This window comes from Histoplasma capsulatum (genome assembly GCF_000150115.1).
Source record: "Histoplasma capsulatum G186AR genomic scaffold supercont2.4, whole genome shotgun sequence".
Classification (NCBI taxonomy): Eukaryota; Fungi; Ascomycota; class Eurotiomycetes; order Onygenales; family Ajellomycetaceae; genus Histoplasma; species Histoplasma capsulatum.
Window position 1 is genome coordinate 759,587 of NW_025544804.1, and position 19,695 is coordinate 779,281.

The window sequence follows — 19,695 nt, forward strand, 5'->3', positions numbered from 1 at the left end:
AACAATTGTTAAAATTTAGTGGTGAAGATTTGATTTAGATTCTGATTTAAATTTTCTCCTGGCTATCTGTTTCTGATATTGGTTGATTATAACTGACAACGCCAACACGACACAGCAGGCGTGTTCAGGATTGCAGGATGCATCTCCCCGGCCCCCTTTCTCGCCTTTTCCTTTCTATCTCGGACATGTCGCTCTATTTTGCAAATACGATATGTTTTATTATTGGCCTAATTGACAGCGGGTGAACATAATAATTCAGTTGAACTTGCGTATAATCAATTCGATAACTGCAGCCAGTGCAAGAAAGTGGATTGGCTTTGGGCACGGGCAACGACCAGTTCCCGCACCCTAACCCTTACCCCTGCTCCAATTCGAGGTCTTATAAAAGAGAGAAAACGACAAGTCATAGTTAGTTAAAGGAACGGCAATGATGTAATGGAAATTGGCCCGGAAAACTGTCAGCGCGTACACAGGGGGATATGGGAACATCGGTTAAATGCATCATGCATGCGCTGTACCTTGGAACAGAGGCTTTAACGTTGCATATCCAGATATAAATAATTACTATTATATAGGCAGCAGATGACTAGTTAGTTATGTAGGGAATGACTTTACAAATCAAAAATAATAAAACAGTCTTTCCTCCCTTGCTCGCATAACGAGACCGCCCCAATTTGTATTTGCGTATTCGCTTTTTGGCTCCCTCCTCCATTTTATTTATAGCCGTATATCACCTAGGTGTATTATTATATAGTATACTCGGACAGGCGTGGGTGTTCCCCAAGAAGCAAAAAAACAAAAAGGGATAGAAAAAAATGTGAAAGGGCTATCTATATAGCTGGGTTGAGGATAAATACTGCATTTCACGATACCAGCGACATCTCTCCCTGTTCGGGAACGGGAGATTTCAACTTGCCCTTTTCAATGGCCTGGCGCACATTGTCGATCGCCCATTCTTCCATGGCTGTTTGGGTCTATACAACAAGGTGTTTCAGTCAGTAACCGCGATCTCTGGTGTGGCCAGCCCCCCCAAAATTACGTTACCTCGACAGTGTAGGTGCCCATATGCGGCACTAGCATGACATTCGGGTTGCGCAAGAGGCCCGGGTGCACATTGGGCTCGTCTTCGAACACATCTAGGCCGACAGAGAGCACTTTGCCACTGTCCAGCGCTTGGACCATGGCATCTTCATCGATGACAGCGCCGCGGGCGGTGTTTACGACGACCACGCCTTGTTTCATCTTGGCGAATTCGGCATGGCTAATTATGTGCCGCGTGCTTTTCTGTGGAAGAATTCAGCAAATGGAAGAAGAAAAGGAATGGAGAGGGTTGTGTGCGTGTGTGCGAAAAAGGGGTGGGGGAATAAAAGGGTAGATATTGTTGGGAAAGAAAATGCGGCGGGCTGAAATTCAACCAAGACAGAAAGAAAGAACAGCCAGAAAAGAAAGAAAAAGAAAATACACCCACATTCAATGGTAAATTTAAACTAATCACATCGCTCCTCCCCAATAATTCATCAAAGGATACATATTCCGCGCCGTCGGCAAGCTCATCACTCAGTTTTCTGCGGTTATGGTAGATAATCTCCAGTCCAAAAGCCTCCGCCTTCTTTTTCAAATTCCGACCGATTCCCCCCATGCCCAGGATTCCGAGAACTTTCCCTTGAGGGTCATGGCCCAGTTTTGGAGGTGGCTGGCCTTTCCATTTCCCTTCTCGCAGGGCCAGCATGCTTGTGTTAAAGTTGCGCAGTGCCCCAATTATCAAGAACATATTAACATCTGCGGTTGCGTCGTCGACGGCTGTTGGAACATTGGAGACTAGCACCGGTGGCGAGCGCGCGCTACAGGCATCAACGTCGATTTGGTCATATCCAGCTCCTGTGGGCCGTCGTCAATATCGCGATTCCGCGGATGAGACAGGCGAGAACAAATTGGGTTGCAATAGCCACTATGTCATGGGGAAACATGGACGTGAATATTGCAAAAGTGATAAAAGGAGGCAGAAACATACCGCAATGTGCAAGATATCTCAGTGATTTCGGCAGCACATTGACCAATTCCTCATCGACGAGGCCAGTGACGCTTGATGACCCAAAAGTCCGATAAGCCACGAGGACGCCATCGAGCTTGCCAGTGAGGCACTCCTGAATGAATTCGGCACGATTAGTGGCCTTTGTTTCAACAAGCTCTGCAATATCTGCCAGACTGGCCCAAGCTGAATGGGCACTTTGTAGAGATAAACATGTAATAAACCCTATCAGCATATTCCTAAAGAGGTAAAATATATATATGTATATGTAGGGGAAAGTTCTATGTATCAAATAGGAACAAATTGTGGCGTGGTTAAAGTAAAGTATACCATCATGGACAAGTCTAGCAACATAATTCCGTGCAAATGTAGAGATCGATATTGCCAATTGTCCATCGCCAGAGGAGGGACCGCAGCCAGGGGAGATGGGGATTGCAAAAGACTCACTGGTCTATCTTGCCCAGAAGCAGCGCCTTCGGCTTGCTGTTGGAACCCATAACAATTTGAATTTGTAGATTGTGGACTTAAGAGCTTGCTTCTATTTTCTATCAGTTAGTGATGGCTATGCTAATGATGGTGAAAAGCAAAAGAGAAAATAACACGCTGTACTTAAATATCTATGGTAGCTGCTTTACATCCAGTTGATCTGCAACCGGCGGTAATTTATATAAAACTGGGCGCCCTGAATGACCGACCTGCAACGGGATATGGTGTGGTCCAGGCACGGGCAAGATGTTGGCGGCGAGGGCCGCTTAAGAGTCGGCTTGTAATAATAAACTTTATAGAAGTTTTAGTTTATTCAACTCGGCTACGGGGTTCGGCACGAAATATATACGAGTGCCTAAAGAAAAGCAAAAGAGCAAAGGCCTGCATGGGACCACGTTATTTTTTTGCAGCTGGGCCCTCATCTGTCAGAGAAAATGAATATGGTTCTGACTGGAAAATCTGTTGGGAAATGGGAAACGGTGGATATCTACTACTGGTACTATCTCCAACGGCTGGCACGATTTGTCCATATCCACCTTTTGTTCCCCACATCGCGGGGAGTGGCAACATGTTGATGGGATAAGCACGGGGTCTTATTGCTAAAGCAGTTATTAAAGCCTTTAGAATATTGTCTCGTTAATATTGTAGTCCAATATAGTTTCACTGTGGTAATTGCGAGATATTTATCGGCAAAAGACACAGTATTCGGCCGAGCGAAAGGGATCTCTGGTCTGGGATGGCTCCAATTGCAAGTGAAGATGGTGTGGAATAGGCGGCTAGATATGTATCTTGCCTTGATACACGTCGAGCTTATGCATGGGATGTTGCCGGCATGAAGATAAAAAGGGTCGATATGCCCGACCAGCTCGATATCTCGAGACATTCCCGAGTATGGCTCCAAGAATAAAATACCACTTTTGATGGCCGCCAATCCACGTTGTCTTATGCGCGGCAAAATAGTATATGAACAAATGGAGACGAAGAAAAATGCCACCTCAAATCCAACTCCCAAACCATTCATCCTTCCGTCAACATTTTTGTCCAATCAAACTTCCTCCACCGTTTTTTAAACCCATCAACTCTCCCATCAGTTCCCTTGCGCCACCGTCCTTGCCGTTTAATTATATCCGGCTCCAGATCCAGCATACCACCTATAACTTCCCTGGCAAACAGATCCCCACGTGGCCACCGATTGGTATCCTCCACAATATGCCCCAGCCCGCCATCCAATTCAAACCATACGTGAAAATACGGCATCTCCTTCGCAATGGTGCGGCGGAAGGCTAACTTCCCCATTCCCGCGCGCGCCTGTGCCAGGGTGTCGATCAATTTCTTATGCTGCGTCCACTCCTCGTCAGCGGCGAGAATGGCTTCCTTGAAGAAAGCTGGGGAGGTCTCGCCAAGAGCGTAGGGGAGAGGAACGACTTCCATCGCGGCGTGGCGACGGCGTTGTGGTTGTGCTGCGTTCTCATAGAAGATCACATCTCGCCCCTGATCGTGATACATGCGCGTCAGGCTTTTCATGAAGTTTCGGATCTCCTCCCATTCGTCGTCGTCGCATTCGAGGAGATTGCTCCGGTGTTGTATCGGGACGATGCAGGCGCTCCCCTCACAGAGCTCGGGTTCTGTGGGGAGAGTGAGATATACTCTCGTTGCCAATGACACCACGGGGGCGAGGGGAGGCGTTTCTGTGTCTTCGTGGTAGCAGAGTGGGCAGCTATCAAGGATACGGTTCATCTTTTGGAATTCATTGATCGCGGTATTTTTTATGTTGATATCTGATTTTTGTACGCGTTTGGCGAGCTTCGCGGCATTCTCGTCCATATACTCAAGATCATTCTAGAGAGTAAAGAGTCGGGGGGTTAGAACTCATATCACCCTTTTGTGGAGAAATGTCGGGCGGGTATGATAAAATGAAAAATCTCACATCGAATTTTGCATCTTTCGCAATCCTCTCCGCAAACCGCTGTCCTTCACCTCCAGCCTGACCACGGGTCCTACGCTCCTCTCGCACCATATCTTCAATGGTCATATCTTCATTTTCCTGCACTTGGCCTCTTTCATTTCCTCTCTTCGTATCCACTGGTTTAACTTCTCGCCGTTCCCCTCCAGCGAGCAGCCTATTGTCCATCACACCAAGGACCACCAGATCAGGATCCTTTCGATTCGCCATAGATGCAATTGCAGCATTATATTCCGCCTCTAATTCCGCCACATTCGGCGCCTTCCGTAGCTTTGCTTTCATCACCTGTGCCTTGAGCCTATTTAGATCCGTAGAATCGAGCTGTTTCGTCTGCTGTGGAATTAGAGGCCCGGATTCAACAGATTGCCTTGAGTGCAACTGGAAACCGCTTGGATCCTCGTCTTCTTTGCGAGTTTGCCGTTCTTCTTTCTCCTTCAAACCCCTGTCGAGTTTTCTTTCTCGATAAAGCTCACCACTGGGCTTCTCTTTGCCAACATAGTCCTCACCATAAGTCTGCCTCCTCTCCAGCTCAATTTCCTCCTCCCTCGCATCGTCGAAAGAACGCAGGTCCCCAAATCGCTCAATAGCAACATCCTCAACCCTTGCCCCCGTTTCCTTCGCCTGCCTGTATACAGCTTTCAGTTTCGTCATCCGCCATTGAGAACCAGCATCACCAAAAGTATAGTCCACGTCATGTTTAGCCGGCACAACCGCATCTTTGCTATTAGGCTCCGGTTCTCCCTCTTCGTTGATATCATGTAAATGGCGATTAAGCTCTCTTTCATGCAATTTAAGCTCGTAATCCACCTGCAGCATACGTTTTGTTGATGGTTCTGACTGCTTAGGCTTGGGGCGCTGAACGTAGTCTATATCCAGTGCGGAGGGGGCTTCCATCCATGAATCGCGCTGTAGTCCTGTAGGCTCTTCTTTACGAATTGGTAGTGGAGATATATGTGAGGTCAACAGATCCGGCTCTCCCGCTTTCCCACTCTCTTCGTGCCTAGACCCGTGTTTCTGCGAACGTTCGTTGTTCCCATCGCCGTTGCTGCTGGAGTGGCGGGAGCGTTTGTGTCTGTGTCCGTTTTCATTTTCGTCTTGGTAATTGCTGTGTCGGGAGGAGTGATGGCGACGGCTGTGGTGGTGAGAGGAGTGCCTATCTTTGTCTCTTTCTCGATTTCTGTCATTGGCCCTGTCCCTATTCTTTTCCCTGTCCCGATATCTATCCCTATCTTTGTCTCTATGTCTGTGTCGGTCGCGGTCCCGGTCCTGGTCCTGGCGTTTCTCCTGATGCGTTTCCTTGCTTTTCTCTCGCTCCCTTTTCTTCTGACTTGCAGCCAGCTCTTTTTCGAAATCATCCAAAGTCATATTTTTTTAATCTGCAGGTCAAAATCGCGGACGTGGTTGATATTTCCAAATATTGGACGAGGTTTTGTTTCCTCGTTAGCGTAAGGGATTGGGGCTGTCCCAAAGCTCGGGATGACGTTGCTCCATTTTTCTTCTAAGCATCGATCAATTTTCTCCCCGCCACAAAAAACATTTCTCCGCACTGTCAATATCCCCCAACACTCAAAGCTTACTTCTTCGCCAATACTAATTGCATACCATTGCCACTATATCCTGATCATATACCAACATCAATAACCTGTCGAGGACAGCCCGCGACAATCATGGCGGGGCCCGTCGCCGTCGTCTGCGTTGGCATGGCTGGTGAGAATCAGTAGAAACAGTCGCGAGTCCCATAACAAGTCCCCCCAAATACTAACTACAATGAATCCCCAGGATCCGGTAAGACGACCTTCATGCAGCGCATCAACTCATATCTACACTCCAAACTCAAACCTCCATACGTCCTCAACCTCGACCCAGCCGTCCACTCCGTCCCTTTCGAAAGCAACATCGACATTCGCGACTCAATAAACTACAAAGAAGTCATGAAACAGTACAATCTAGGCCCCAACGGCGGTATCCTCACCTCCTTAAACCTCTTCGCCACAAAAATCGATCAGATAATATCTATATTGGAGAAGCGCACGCTTCCTCCCCCTGCTAGTTCAGATTCTAATGCCAACATCGATCCTACAAAGCCAAGCCAGACGCCGCGAAAACCCATTGAGCATATTCTCATCGACACGCCTGGGCAGATTGAAGTGTTTGTATGGAGCGCGTCGGGGAGTATCCTACTCGAGACGTTGGCCTCCTCGTTCCCAACAGTTATTGCATATGTGATCGATACCCCACGAACGAGCTCGACAAGTACATTTATGAGCAATATGCTGTACGCATGCAGTATACTATACAAGACCAAGTTGCCAATGATTCTCGTCTTCAACAAGACGGACGTGAAGGACGCAGAGTTTGCGAAGGAGTGGATGTCTGATTTCGAAGCTTTCCAGGCGGCGTTGCGTGAGGAGGAAGAAGCTGGCGTCTTTGGTGGTGCTGAAGGGGGGGCGGGAGGCATGGGAGGGGGAAGTGGCTATATGGGCTCATTTTTGAATAGTATGAGTCTGATGCTGGAGGAATTTTATCGACATCTCAATGTGGTTGGGGTAAGTGCTATGACCGGTGATGGGATCGATGGGTTCTTTGAAGCGGTGGAGGAAAAGCGGCAGGAATTCGAGCGGGATTATAAGCCTGAATTGGAGAAAAGGAGGAGAGAGAAAGAGGTGGCGAAGGAGGAGAGAAGGGAGGCCGAGCTGGGGAAATTGCTTAGGGATATGAATGTTTCTGGTTCTGGGACCCGCGATGGGCAGAAGCAAAGTCGGGAGCCGGAGACTGTGTCCGAAGCGGAAGATGATGAAGATTCGGATGAGTACGAGGACGTGAAACCTGGTGAAAATGAAGTTGACCAGAGGGACGATACTGGGCTTGAAGAGAGATATAAGCATGCCCTGGAGGAATCGGGTCCGGGTCTATCTGATCAGGAGCGGAGCTCTGCAAGATATCTACGCTCGAGTAATATTGGATGATAGACATAATTGACTTGGATTATTCGATGTATTACTCTCACAATAGTCACTTGAGTGCTTCTTATCTAGAGCTCCGCCAGGCTGGGAGCCATGTCAGGGGTTGAAGCAACTTGAAAATAAAAACAGCTTTTAGCATTGAATTTAACTTACAAAAATAGGCCAGTAAAAAGAAGAATTAACAACAGAAATAACAGTGCGAATTGATATTTTTCAAAAGCGTTTTCAGAGGAGATTTTCTGTGTTGAGCTTCCTCACACCATGCAATGCTTCGGAGAAATATGGAAAAGTGTACAGTTCAGAGTTCAGCAAGCTCTTGCCAAAATAGCCAAATGTACTTAGTGCTGTTATTGCAGTTGGCTTGAGACGATGCTAGTATATACAATTGAATATTCTTCCGTAGTATATGACCATGTTTATTGTATTTGCCTCATGATGGTAGCTCTTCGACCTCCTGTTTGCTGTATGATGTCATACCTAAAGGAGCAATGAAGCTCTGATGACTTTTCCTGCTTCCTGGTTTAGATCTCAACCATCGACGGAAACACTGCAAATACCCGATTTATGGAGATATCTCTGAGAAAAACCTGAAAAGCGGCTGTTTCCTATTGTAGGTTTCCTCAGGAGGTATCCGTTAAATCAAACCCTTTCACCATATACGCAACGAGGCAACCATTAAACTCCGTTCTTGCGTTCAACGATGGATGTATGTTGAACCGATCTATTCGAAGACTCGAACAGACTGAACGAAAGTTGACATCTGGAAATCCTCGCACAGGTCTTCTACGCATATACATACAGCACAGCGGCATGGCTAAGCCTGCAGGGCATTCCGCTGGTCGCAACTCCCAAAATGATCATCATGATTCTGCTCGATGAATCGCGTCCACCTGCGAGTATGACCCCCACCCCGCTCTCCCCAGTTACCACCTACAAGATAGATAGAAGATAGATAGGAACAAGACGGAAAGATTAACTAAACGTCGCAGTGCTCGAAATCTATTTCGCGCGGTGTTTCGGCCTAAGCCTCCTCGCCATCGCCGCCATGACCATCATGCTCACGGGCTCGATACCCCTCTCCTCATCTGCCGCATACTCCATCTCTACAGAAGAAGATGACCCTAAGGCACCCTACGCCGTGCCCACGATTCTCATGTCATCGATATTCCACGCCTCGTCAGCCTGCTACACATACGCCTGGTTCCATACGACAAGGCAGACGGGTTTTGCGCTAGCAATGGTGATGTATGGCGGGTTGGCGTCGGTGGGGCTGTGGTGTTTGTTGTTTGCTAGTAGTGATGGAAGGATTAGCAGGAGGACTGGGGCTGATAAGAGGACGTCGGGGTTCCCTTTTAAAAATGAGCAGGCGGATAAGAAGAGGCCGGGAAAGAAGATGCTCTAGGCCGAGACGAGGAGTTTGGAATCCAGGGTTCATCTCCACCTTTTGTGATCCGCGATATGCTGGTCGACGAGATGCGAGCAGATCGAGGGATATGAATTATTTCCCATAACGACGTAATTGATTAAAGGCTTAGTTGAAGTGAGAGATGCCCGTTAGTGGGTGGGATACTGGTATAAACATCAGAGCCGCGATCTTTGAGAGGAGATTGGGAACTATGTAGATGATAACTGAGTTTCTGTCTCGAGTCCCAAGCACCAAATAAGAGCCTTCATTGTCTTATTTAAAAGTGACTTGAACAATCGTGGAAGAACTCAATCCAAGTTTCAAAGAGCTAGTTAGGAGAACAATAACCACATCCTCATCCTCAGCTTTACATAACTGCATCTACGGAGTCACTCAGAAACCGACATCACTCCGTCATGATGCAGAGGTATGTAGGATATCCAGCGATGCACCCATCCAGCTGCAGCTTGTGAGGGCATCCGCCAAACCGGTTCGGGACTGAAACATTTAACCAAACCCAACTGGGGAATGACATCTCGTGCCGCTTCAAAGCATTCCCAGCAACAAAGCTCCCCATAACCCCCGAATAAGCCTCGACTCTCCGCGCCTATTCTACCCCCTACACCCCCATCCCTCTGGACATCTGGTGAACGCGCATGGAGGATTCGGCTGTCCGGCTGCAGGACAACCTGCGGAGCCTCGACGCTACAGAGGACATCCACGCGCTACACACAGACCCCAGCCTGACCTCGAGAAGCAACCGCGACTTTGAAGCAGCAGCCGCTGTAGCAGCAGCAAACGCTGCAAGCGGGTCACAGCCGTTTGATGCACTCCCGGCGGCGACAGCAGCTGTAGCTAATAACTTGCATCCGTCTACCGTTACCAGCCAAGATGGTGAGAGCTTTTTTACTTCCGCAACGCCGTTGTCTACTAGTATGTAGAAATGAAGGCATACAGCAAATCATAAAATATCTGGTAGCTGCATAATTAACTACTGGATCTGGTTTATTATTTCTTCTGCCACTAATTCTAACAAACCCATTCTTTCGTAGATGCTCTTCTCGAAAATCCAGCAACCCCTCAGTCATTGCGGCGCCCTCACCAGCAGCAACAACAGCTAACACAAGCGCATCACCAACATCAACTCCATCCCCCAAGCAATAGTAATGGATTCCTCGAACACACAAACAGTGGCACGGTCGATATGCTGGATCATCTCCAGACATCTCTTCCGCCGCATCTCTTAAACCAGTTCCACGATGCAACCCCTCCTATGGGTGGCGGCGAATCGCCATTGTCTCCTGCTATTAATAAAGGAGAACCCTACTTTAAAAATATGAAATTAATTTCGAATCCGCCCGATCTTAAAAGATGGCGGGAGCGACTGTTCAATGTTGAGGATACGATCGTCCTCAGTGAAGAAGAGTGCGTTGGGCAATCCCATGTACATGGACATGTTCATCGAAACACCTGGAGAAACCGAATCGTCACAAATCCAAAGAGAATTTTGCTAATATAAGTCCCCAATACATTTAGATTCCAAACTTACTTTCCCCACATCGACAACGTCTACTCCCACCGCTCCACCCAGAAATATAAACGCAAGCTCTTCGTCTCTCATTACTGGGACTGCCGTCTCAAGGGCCGACCACCCGGAACTCCCAAATCCCGCGACCCAAATAAAAAGAAACGCAAGCGCACAGCCCGCGAGCGCGACCTCTGCGACGTCAAGATCAAAATCACAGAGTATCTGCCCGGAGCCCTGACTACACCACCGGGTTTGGGCCCTTCCCTTCTCTCCATCAACTCGCCATCCCTTACAACCACGACCGCTGCTTCGTCAGATATGCAGCCTGCGACCAGTATCGGCTTTCCCGGCTCTGCGGACCAGAGTAATGGCGCGCGACCCCATGTGGCGGGCCATCATCCTCAGTCGCAATCACAGTCACAACTGCAATACCCGTTCGGCGTTTTAGCGCCCAGTGCGACCTTGCCGGAAGGCCACCCTGGCGCTGCGGGTGCAAGGTACTATACAATTCAGAGGGTAAATGGGAATGGGGGCAATGGGAGGACGGATGGAATTGGCGGGCCGCATCGACATACTTTGGAAGAAAGTGATAGGATTAAGAAGAACAGTGTGCAGAGGTATTTGCTGAAGGAGGAAAAGGAAAGGAAGAGGATTATGGTAAGTTGACTTTTTTTTCTTTTTTTGCCTAAATACTACAAGTGTAAAATGACGGGTTTCTTTGTTGGTTGGTGGTGTACCTAGGTATTGCGTGGAATGGATACAATTGAATTGAGTGACGATGATGCACGTCATTTCTGCAAAATTTGCCAACTTTAAGCAAAAGGGGCGTATGCGGTTGGATACTATTATTGTTCTCTTTCCCCATAGACAACACGCAAAACGTCTACGCCCTTCGCACGAAGCACGGTTTTATTATTCCCAAAAGATTTCGTTTTCCGTTTTAAATGCTAGGCAAGAGAGGAGAAAGGTAAAAATGTCTGACAACATCCAAAAGGTACAGCAGAAAACATACCACAAAAAGGCCTCCGGCTCCGCTGCCGTAACGGTCAAAAAACACGCAAAAGAAGCAGACCTAAAGCTCTTCGGAAGTTGTTTCTGGTAGGTAAATAATTATAGAGATCGCCTTGACAATTACCTCAATCCCCAACCTCCTCCCCATTCAAAACAAAGGAATTACCTCCGCTACCCACTTAATTTGCACACAGACCGAGGTTGTTTTTGTTTGGTCAATCACTAAAACTCGAAACCTAACCTCTCATATTTTCATTGATTCACTAGTCCGTTCGTTCAGCGCGTTTGGATTGCCTTGGAGGTAAAAGGGATACCCTACCAGTACATCGAGATTGATCCGTACAAAAAGCCCGAGTCATTGCTGGAGGTCAACCCACGCGGTTTGGTGCCCGCCATCCGCCAGGGGAATTGGGGATGTTACGAGAGCACGGTTTTGCTGGAATATGTATGCCTTGCTTCATTCCCTTTTCCCCCCTTCTTCCCCACCCCCCTCCTTTTTTTTTTCCGGTTCCTTCAACATAGGAACTTGTTGTGCTGACCAGTCGTTCCTCGCTTTTTGCCGTGCCTTTTTAGCTTGATGAACTCGAAGCCAGTAATCCTCTCTTACCGCCAAGAGATCCCCAACTGCGTGCCCATTGCCGTCTGTGGGCAGATCATGTGAGTATATGTATACCAACTCCAAACTCACGTTTTTGCTCCTCGTGATCGCCTTGTTTAATTTTATTATCATTTCTTACCAGGTCAACCGCCATATAATCCCTACCTTTTACCGTCTCCTACAAGAACAAGACGGCCAAAAGCAAATAACTCACTCGGAAGAGCTAAAGGCGGAAATCAACAAACTCGTCAACGCCTCGCATGTCCACGGACCCTTCTTCCTCGGCCCCACAATCTCCTTCGTAGACATACAATTCGCGCCCTGGATGCTAAGACTCAGTCGTGTGCTCAAACCATATCGCGGCTGGCCGGATCCGGAGCGCGGTAGTCGTTGGGAAGCGTGGGTAGATGCCGTGGAGGGTGACGAGCATGTCAGGGCCACAACGAGTTCAGATGAGTTGTATTTGGATAGTTATGAGCGGTATGCTGGTGAGTTGTGTGTTCGAATTGTCGTTGCTTGAAGCTGTGCGTAATGGTGATGATCGAGGATTGACTTTTATTCTTTTGTTCGCCCGGCAGAAAATCGCCCTGGTACGTCACTTCTGGCGAATGCTATTAATTCAGGACGGACATTGCCGTAGCTAGCATCGTATGGCACGGCGGTGGTGGATAGCGTTATGTAAATGTATTACCCCTTCTCTTATTTCCCCGGGGGTGGATTTGATTGCATTTCTGGAACAGGTACAAGCGCTGGCGTATTTCCGGGGTACTTGGGATCGGATCTTGGAAGATTTCGTTTCTCGATCTTTCTCCAGATGGGGGCCGCAAATGTTGGCAGAGGAATTGTGTTTTGTCTCTTCCTGACCCTCCTCTTAATCTATTCTTCTCTAAGTATCCTGATATCGAATGCAAAATAATATCAAAATCTTTTGCCCGATTAATTAACAAACCATGGAGCATGCTTAACTAGCAGGGTTTGAATGAAGCTGATTTACGAACGACTTCGCACCCCGCGGGCTGAAACCGAACCCACCCCTTCCACTCCCATCCGGACCTCTGGGAGTTCTAAGTGGTTGCTGCTGTTGTTGCTGCGGCTTCTCCTGCATCCGTTCGTTTTCATGCCCATTATTCACATAATTCTGCCTCCTGTCCCCTCTCTGCCCGTGGCTAGGGGTCGACCGCCCGGGATAATTAGGATCGTATAGTTGCCTATTGGGTTTATTATTGTTATTGGTAATGGGTGATATCTCCTTCCTCTCCCTACTGTCCCTGTTGCCGGCGTTAGGCCGACCGGCCCTCCCCTTACTTCTCATACCAGGACCTGATCGGTGAGAATGAGAATGAACCTGCGACTGTGATGGCGGTGGCGTCGTGCTCGTGTTACCCGGCGAAGAGGCACCCGACCCAGCCGCCGACGGACTCCCAAACAGCCGCTCTCTTACTTCCTCGTACTTGCGCTGTCTCTCCTCACGTTCCCGCTCGCGCTGTGCCTGCAGCTCTTCTGGCGTTAGCTTCGGCCTTTCCTCTCCCTCATCGTCGTCGTCATCGTCGTAGTCGTTAGTTAGAATTTCCGGAGACATTGCGATAGTGGCAGTGCCCGAGACAGAGAGATGTTGGATACCTGCCGTTGCGGCGTCCGTAGCACTCGAAACGGGAGGGGTTGGGATTGGGGAGATGCCGGAGGGTGATTGCGATTGCGAGTTTCGTTGTTTGACGAGTTGGGGTTTCCGGCTTAGGACAGTGACTGGCTGCTTGAAGTCAGATCTCATTGGGACGGAGGCGGCTCGTGATTCTAGGTAGTGGAAGGTTTGGGGGGACTCTCTGTTAGGAGGGAGGATAGAGTTAGCTGGGGTAATGTTCTTTTGCTCATTTCCCAATTGTGGCATGAACAATGTGATGGACGCTCAAGGGGGTACAGTGACAACGCTTTATGTCTCGAGTCTTGGGCAGATTGGCATACGCTTCAGCCCATAACTGACGGTTAAACTCCGCATGTTGGGCCCGTTTTTGAGCCTTTATGGCTCGAGCAGATAGCTTTTTCTCGAGCGCTGGAGCTGGAACTGGAGCTGGAGCTAGTGAAGGTGCCGTCGTCCCATCTTGTGCATGTGGTTCAGACTTTCCCCCAAAGTTTTCTTAGCATATTGCGCAAGACAGCGCCAAGGCCTAAATATAGGACATAATGAAACTGTAAAAATTGGAAAGCAGAAGAATCATACATCAACATGGGCCTCCCAATTATCATCCCACACATCCGGCAACTTCGCGGAGTCTCGTGCAGTCATGGTGGGAAGGTATAAAACGAGGTCTGCACCGATAAAAATTTATGGTCATTTATAAGAGATTGAGCCGTATGTCCAATAGAAGTAGAATGGGGTTTGTATACAGGAGTTAGCTATGGTGATAGCTTTGCTTCATTCGCCAAAGAAGAAATCGAAGTTGGGTTGAAAATGTTGATAAATGCCAGCAAACGTGGGTTGAGTTACGGTGGGGGGTGTTCACGTGATACTCAATCTAAGTCGGTGATACCACTTGAGATTATCTACTGCGGGCCAGGTTCGGGGACATCTGCTGTGTCCATTTACACTCTGCGTACACTCTGTGATACATCTACTCTCATTCAAATACATTTCAGATTCAGTATCCCGGAGACTGCTATTCACATATATTCACGATGTCTACAGGTACATGGTTTAACAGACTTCCCGAAATTCACCACCCCAACACACATATACCCACTTGACAGCTAAACAATTTCTCGATAATACCTCCCACGGAAAGATTAACATATTATCTTAGATCCAGAAGGCGATTCTGAAATGCTCTCTACTTCCGAGTCCTCTCAAAGCAGCGAACCCCAAACCCCCACTGGCGGCCAAATCGCTGACGAAACCTCCAACTTCCCCAGCTCAGAGCTTTCCCCGCCAGGTTCGCAGGACGCCACCGGCGCAGAGCCTACAAAGATGGAGTACGGCGATGTCCAAACTGATTACGCGGCGGTCACTGCCTCACAACATATTACAGGTGATGGTGCTGGAGGCGGTGCCAGTTGGGACAATCAGAGCTCTGCGATCGCTCGGGCAGAGCCCGGCTCATCGTGGAACAATAAGAAAGCAGAAGAAGAATATCAGAGAGCTCTAGAAATAGTGGTGGATCGCGATTTCAGCCTGAGTGAGTGGACAAAATTGCCATTGCTCTTGTCTTGAAGAATGCCTTCATCTTGCTGATTGATTTGTGAAATAGAGGAATTTGGAGATCCGTTTGATGATCGAGATATGGTAGAACAGTGACGGAATATGAAATACCACTAGTGAGTGGACTGACTCCCTTGACCGGTCATTCAGATGGGTATGTATTCCATGCACTGTTGGGGTTTAGAAGCTGTCTTGATACTGTGCCATCAGGGATCACTTTCGTCCAAACACTAATATTTCCGTGTCCTTCTTAGAACGAGTAAAATTGAATAATGATTGTCCTTGTAAATGGAAATCGGGACAGGCTTCAATCCGCAATGTAAATTGTGTTTTCCCTAGCGCTGATGTGTCGTTGAGAGGATAGTATGGATGAATGGCTCGGTCCAAGACCGGAAGTTGACCCTATTTCACATATTCCGTCAACTCAGATTATCATTGAGTAGTACGTTAAAGGAAAGGCCACATCTAGGGGATGCTACCGCGGTCCCTGTCCGGTATTTCTGTCCCTTCGAGATGCGCAGAGTCCATAAGAGTGAAGCTCTCGGCTGGTCGTTCAGGTGATCCTGGTAGAGCCAGCTAAGGTACAAAACTAGGTACAGAATTTCCACATAACGAAGGCGTAAATCGAACCCATACAATTCTTCCTGGATGATTTTGAGCAAGCCTCTTCCAGCGTCGTAGCTCTTTTGTCAAACTGTCAAAGCCGCGGTTTTTTCATGTAGTGCAGAGGCTGTTGGCCCAGCAACTACTAGCGTAGCCCTGAATGACAACATTCAATTGGCGCCAACAAAGACGCCAAAGAAATTCTCCTGAACTTCACCATCACAAGAATCGTGTTCATTGATACTGCAGCGTGTTTTCTTATTCATGTTTCTTACGTGCACATATTTACGGGATTTGAATATTAGGTATATTTGATATTCGCTGTACACTCCTTCATCCACCCAATATGCCCTCCGCTCGTTGGTAGGCAACCACGACACAATAGCAATTAAACCTGTATCGCCCACCTCGTTGCGCCCTCACGTCCTCCAAAAATGGATCATTCTATTCCACCTTTTCCAAACCGGTATGCCATAAATCACATTATAATTGTATTTGACATATATACCTTCTAGGCTCTTGTCGCGTTGGCGAGAAATCTCTGCCCGTGATTCACGATTCATGTTGTTTATAACTCCTCAATATCCGACTACATCCTGACTGGCTGACAATGCCTTTTTCCTTACGAATATAGGAGAAAAAGCCGACTATCATCGCCAACAGATCACTTCAAGTTCACTCCAATCGCCATATCAAAGAAAGCGCCCCGACTCTGGGATCGCAAACCCATGACCCCTTTCAACTCTCGCTCCAGGTCTCACAAAGTCTGGAAACGTTTCCAGGCCTCTACATCCAATGATGTTGGTGGAGACGGAATCGGCCACGATGTGTTCCTTATTGAGATCAACAACTCATTTGCGCTTCGAGGCGTTTTAAGAGGAGTCAAAAGACGTTGCACTGCTGCTTGTGTTGGGGTAGAACGAGGAAGGTCCTTTCAGGAAACAAAATGGGAAACTGAGGATATGGGTACCCGACAACGTGAGGATTGTCTTATTTCTTATACACACTTTGTCTCTATTGGTGGCCAGCTTCAGGAGAAATTTTAGTGTTAATATATAGACAGGAAAATGTGTCCCGCGGCCGGAAGTTCCCAGGTGGGAGAGCATTGAAGACGCATATATTGACCCCGACGTTGATAACATACAACGGGACGAGAATTTTGATGAGCATCAGTGCGATGAACAGAAAGCTGTGGATCGAAATGATTTTGGTTTGGGTTTGTTAGCTGGGCAGTGGGGTAGCACATCGCCGGTCTCAGACCAAACTCTTGTCAATGATTTGTTGGATTCTGAAAAGACCACGGAGATTGCAGAACAGCACATAGATGGAGAATCAACGTCTATGCAAGAATCAAGCGGAATGCTGACCCCAGAAGATCTCGAGATTGGCGACCGCGGTACACCAGTTTCCCATCCCGATGCAGCAACTGCAATCCGTACTTCAGCAAAGATTGACGAAGCAGCTGAGGAAGCAGCAACGCCCTTGTCAATCCCCCCCAGCCGACTATTGTTTCCAACCCTAGAGGGGGACGATGCCGATTTCATAACCGACTTCTTATCCCAAGCACAAGCCAAGCGTGCCGCCGCTAAATCTGTGCTGCCGAGCAAAGGATTAGAAACCGCTGTTTGGGAGAGCCAGGGCCGGTCTCCAACACCGCGCGCACGAAGAATTTTAGAAGACATTGATAAAAATTCCCCTACATCTCCAAGGCAACAAGTATCACCATCAAAGCTGAGACAAATTTCAACATCGCCCTCCCCGAAATCCAGTGCAGCAAATCACGAACTCGAGGTGTTGCAGGAAGAGCTATGCCAAAACATCGGCGGAGAAGAGGAAGAATACCCACACCAACCGAGAGTAGGCTCTCCATGTCGAAGAAGTACCCGCAAGACCCCCTCCAGAACTCAACGGAATACCCCTGCCATACCGAATCATATCCCTTTTCGCCGTTCCAACGGAACCGAATTCGTATTTTTACAGCGTTCAGAGGAGCAACAGCTTTCTCTGGTGACCAAAGCCAACACTAGACGTAATAAAGGTGATGCTAAGTTCCCATGTTTCGTTCTTCAAGCGATCAATTCAAAAGAATATGAACCCATTTGCATCAACAACGGGGAGACGGTTGCGCCTGTTTCACCGAGGAAGTCTCCCCGAAAACGGATACGCATTGTCAAGAAGGTGATGTGGGACGATGAGCATCTGGTTCAGTACGAGGGTGAGATATACAATAACGATGAACAAAATGAGGATATTGGTCAGGCGAGCCATTCTCCGAAACTCGCCATCTCACAGTCTGCTAAACTGGAGGAGAAGAAGAGGAAAAATCCGAATCCCAATATTACCAGAAAGAACAGTAATAGCAGTAAGGCCTACAAATTATCCGTCCCAATCCATTCCGATCCGCAGTCGGTGAAATCGCCAACGATAAAGAGGAGGGTGCCGAGGCTGGGGTTCTCAGGAAACAATGATCACAGTAACATTAGCCACAATAGTGTGGCCCCCACAGGTGCCGCTGCCGCTGCCGCTCCGGCATCTGGAAAAACATCGACTGGTGCCAGGCATCCCGGGACGCCGATTCATAGAAAGAAACTTGCCCCGAAATCTCCGAAGGCAATTGTATTCAAGGTTTCCGATGACAGAGCTCCGAAGATGAGTACTGCTACATCAACTGATTCTGGCATAATTCCGCGTGTAATTGCAGCTCCTACTACACGTGCTACGACTAGGAAATTCAGCGGCTCGTGTTTGCCAAGGCATACAGGGAGAACGAAGGTATAGCAGCCTCGTCTAACAGGTGAGGATAGGATGTGCCTACTTTGCTTTTTCTTATGTATTTTTGTCTCTTTATTGTCTATGTTTAGCCTTTTGTCGCGTTTTTCTTCTTCGCTTTAGCCTGCAAATCCAAGATACCCAATTGAGATATTTTTGTCGTATCGTGTGTTTTACATTTTCAAGTCAGGCGGGTTGTTACTCTTTATGAGTTGGTTTTAATTCAAGCACTTGCAAAATATTATATGAAAATTTTCTTCTTTTTTGTTACTCGAGTGTTTGCATAGTTTCCCACCGTAATCATCCAGATTCCCGATAGTGCTCGATGAGTATGACGAACAAAAAATGCCTATTCTGTGAGAGATTGTTCCAGACAATTGATTCCCTGTCACCTTTACGGAGAAAAAAATCTTGGACAAGTCCCTCAGCAATTGCATATTGACGTCCCTTGACTGAAAGCAAGCCCTGCTATGAAAATAAAACAGAGCGAACACATTATACCCAAAGGTGTCCTTCATGTTCACACAAACCGCGCATGCCTTCCTTCTGCCACTATTCATAGCCTCAAACTGTTCATCCGTCAATTTAATTTCCTCGAGGTTGCTCTCAATACGACCCACGAAGATATCAGATCTTTTGACATTGTTGTTTTCTCTTAAGAAGTCATAGATAGCCTGTCCGACCTTATCCTCGTTGAGAGATAGAACCACGCACAGTCTCGATGTCTGTATCCAGTTCCTAGAGTGTGCAACGCAGCTGCGTAACTCTCGCCTTTGGTACCCTCGTTTGCAACAGTACCAAATCCCAGACCAGTGATAGTAACCCCATTGCTCAATTTGAACTTGATATCGAGAGACAAATCTGTTTCTGATTGTTCACTTTTGCTTCGTGTGGTTATTCGCCTATTTTTCGTGTTGCGGTCCCCTTTCTCTTCTTTCTAGAAATCCGATTATTAGTGGGCGACTGCTTCCGTCAGCTGTCTCGTGGGATTTCGAAAGATAATAAAATGGAGTGAGGAATTAAGCAGCTCTTCTAGTGGGAAAGACGCGAGAAAGTGAGACGCAGGGAGTGTGAAAGGAGAAATTGGAAATAATCAAAAGTCTGTTGATGATTATGGATCGAGTAGCAGTATGGAATTGGCATCCTCATA

At 47.7% G+C, this 19,695-nt stretch overlaps 8 protein-coding genes across 8 annotated transcripts; 5 read left to right on the top strand and 3 right to left on the bottom strand.

The window, feature by feature from the left end:
• Nucleotides 1-551: 551 nt before the first annotated feature.
• HCBG_03370 (glyoxylate reductase) lies at nt 552-2,703 on the bottom strand (the record flags this gene model as incomplete). Its single annotated transcript, XM_045430419.1, has 6 exons — nt 552-974; nt 1,045-1,284; nt 1,469-1,878; nt 2,012-2,226; nt 2,477-2,567; nt 2,639-2,703. The coding sequence occupies 5 exons, from the start codon at nt 2,524-2,526 to the stop codon at nt 864-866; spliced, it is 1,026 nt and encodes a 341-aa protein (XP_045288562.1).
• Nucleotides 2,704-3,532: 829 nt separating this feature from the next.
• On the bottom strand, nt 3,533-5,843 carry HCBG_03371 (complexed with Cdc5 protein Cwf19; the record flags this gene model as incomplete). Its single annotated transcript, XM_045430420.1, has 2 exons — nt 3,533-4,354; nt 4,443-5,843. 2 exons carry the CDS (start codon nt 5,841-5,843, stop codon nt 3,533-3,535), a joined length of 2,223 nt encoding a protein of 740 aa, XP_045288563.1.
• A 302-nt stretch (nt 5,844-6,145) lies between these two features.
• Nucleotides 6,146-7,444, top strand: HCBG_03372 (XPA-binding protein; the record flags this gene model as incomplete). The annotated part of the gene is made up of 2 exons (XM_045430421.1): nt 6,146-6,185; nt 6,258-7,444. 2 exons carry the CDS (start codon nt 6,146-6,148, stop codon nt 7,442-7,444), a joined length of 1,227 nt encoding a protein of 408 aa, XP_045288564.1.
• Nucleotides 7,445-8,087: 643 nt separating this feature from the next.
• HCBG_03373 (uncharacterized protein) lies at nt 8,088-8,957 on the top strand (the record flags this gene model as incomplete). Its single annotated transcript, XM_045430422.1, has 3 exons — nt 8,088-8,147; nt 8,220-8,337; nt 8,431-8,957. The coding sequence occupies 3 exons, from the start codon at nt 8,142-8,144 to the stop codon at nt 8,841-8,843; spliced, it is 537 nt and encodes a 178-aa protein (XP_045288565.1).
• Nucleotides 8,958-9,502: 545 nt separating this feature from the next.
• Nucleotides 9,503-12,503, top strand: HCBG_03374 (uncharacterized protein; the record flags this gene model as incomplete). Its single annotated transcript, XM_045430423.1, has 7 exons — nt 9,503-9,779; nt 9,899-10,271; nt 10,383-11,031; nt 11,369-11,472; nt 11,653-11,830; nt 11,959-12,042; nt 12,126-12,503. The coding sequence occupies 7 exons, from the start codon at nt 9,503-9,505 to the stop codon at nt 12,501-12,503; spliced, it is 2,043 nt and encodes a 680-aa protein (XP_045288566.1).
• Nucleotides 12,504-12,944: 441 nt separating this feature from the next.
• HCBG_03375 (uncharacterized protein) lies at nt 12,945-14,264 on the bottom strand (the record flags this gene model as incomplete). The annotated part of the gene is made up of 3 exons (XM_045430424.1): nt 12,945-13,803; nt 13,943-14,097; nt 14,199-14,264. The coding sequence occupies 3 exons, from the start codon at nt 14,262-14,264 to the stop codon at nt 12,945-12,947; spliced, it is 1,080 nt and encodes a 359-aa protein (XP_045288567.1).
• A 389-nt stretch (nt 14,265-14,653) lies between these two features.
• HCBG_03376 (uncharacterized protein) lies at nt 14,654-15,269 on the top strand (the record flags this gene model as incomplete). The annotated part of the gene is made up of 3 exons (XM_045430425.1): nt 14,654-14,663; nt 14,779-15,150; nt 15,223-15,269. 3 exons carry the CDS (start codon nt 14,654-14,656, stop codon nt 15,267-15,269), a joined length of 429 nt encoding a protein of 142 aa, XP_045288568.1.
• An 853-nt stretch (nt 15,270-16,122) lies between these two features.
• On the top strand, nt 16,123-18,574 carry HCBG_03377 (uncharacterized protein; the record flags this gene model as incomplete). The annotated part of the gene is made up of 4 exons (XM_045430426.1): nt 16,123-16,139; nt 16,411-16,754; nt 16,840-18,467; nt 18,503-18,574. 4 exons carry the CDS (start codon nt 16,123-16,125, stop codon nt 18,572-18,574), a joined length of 2,061 nt encoding a protein of 686 aa, XP_045288569.1.
• Between the last annotated feature and the right edge of the window lie 1,121 nt (nt 18,575-19,695).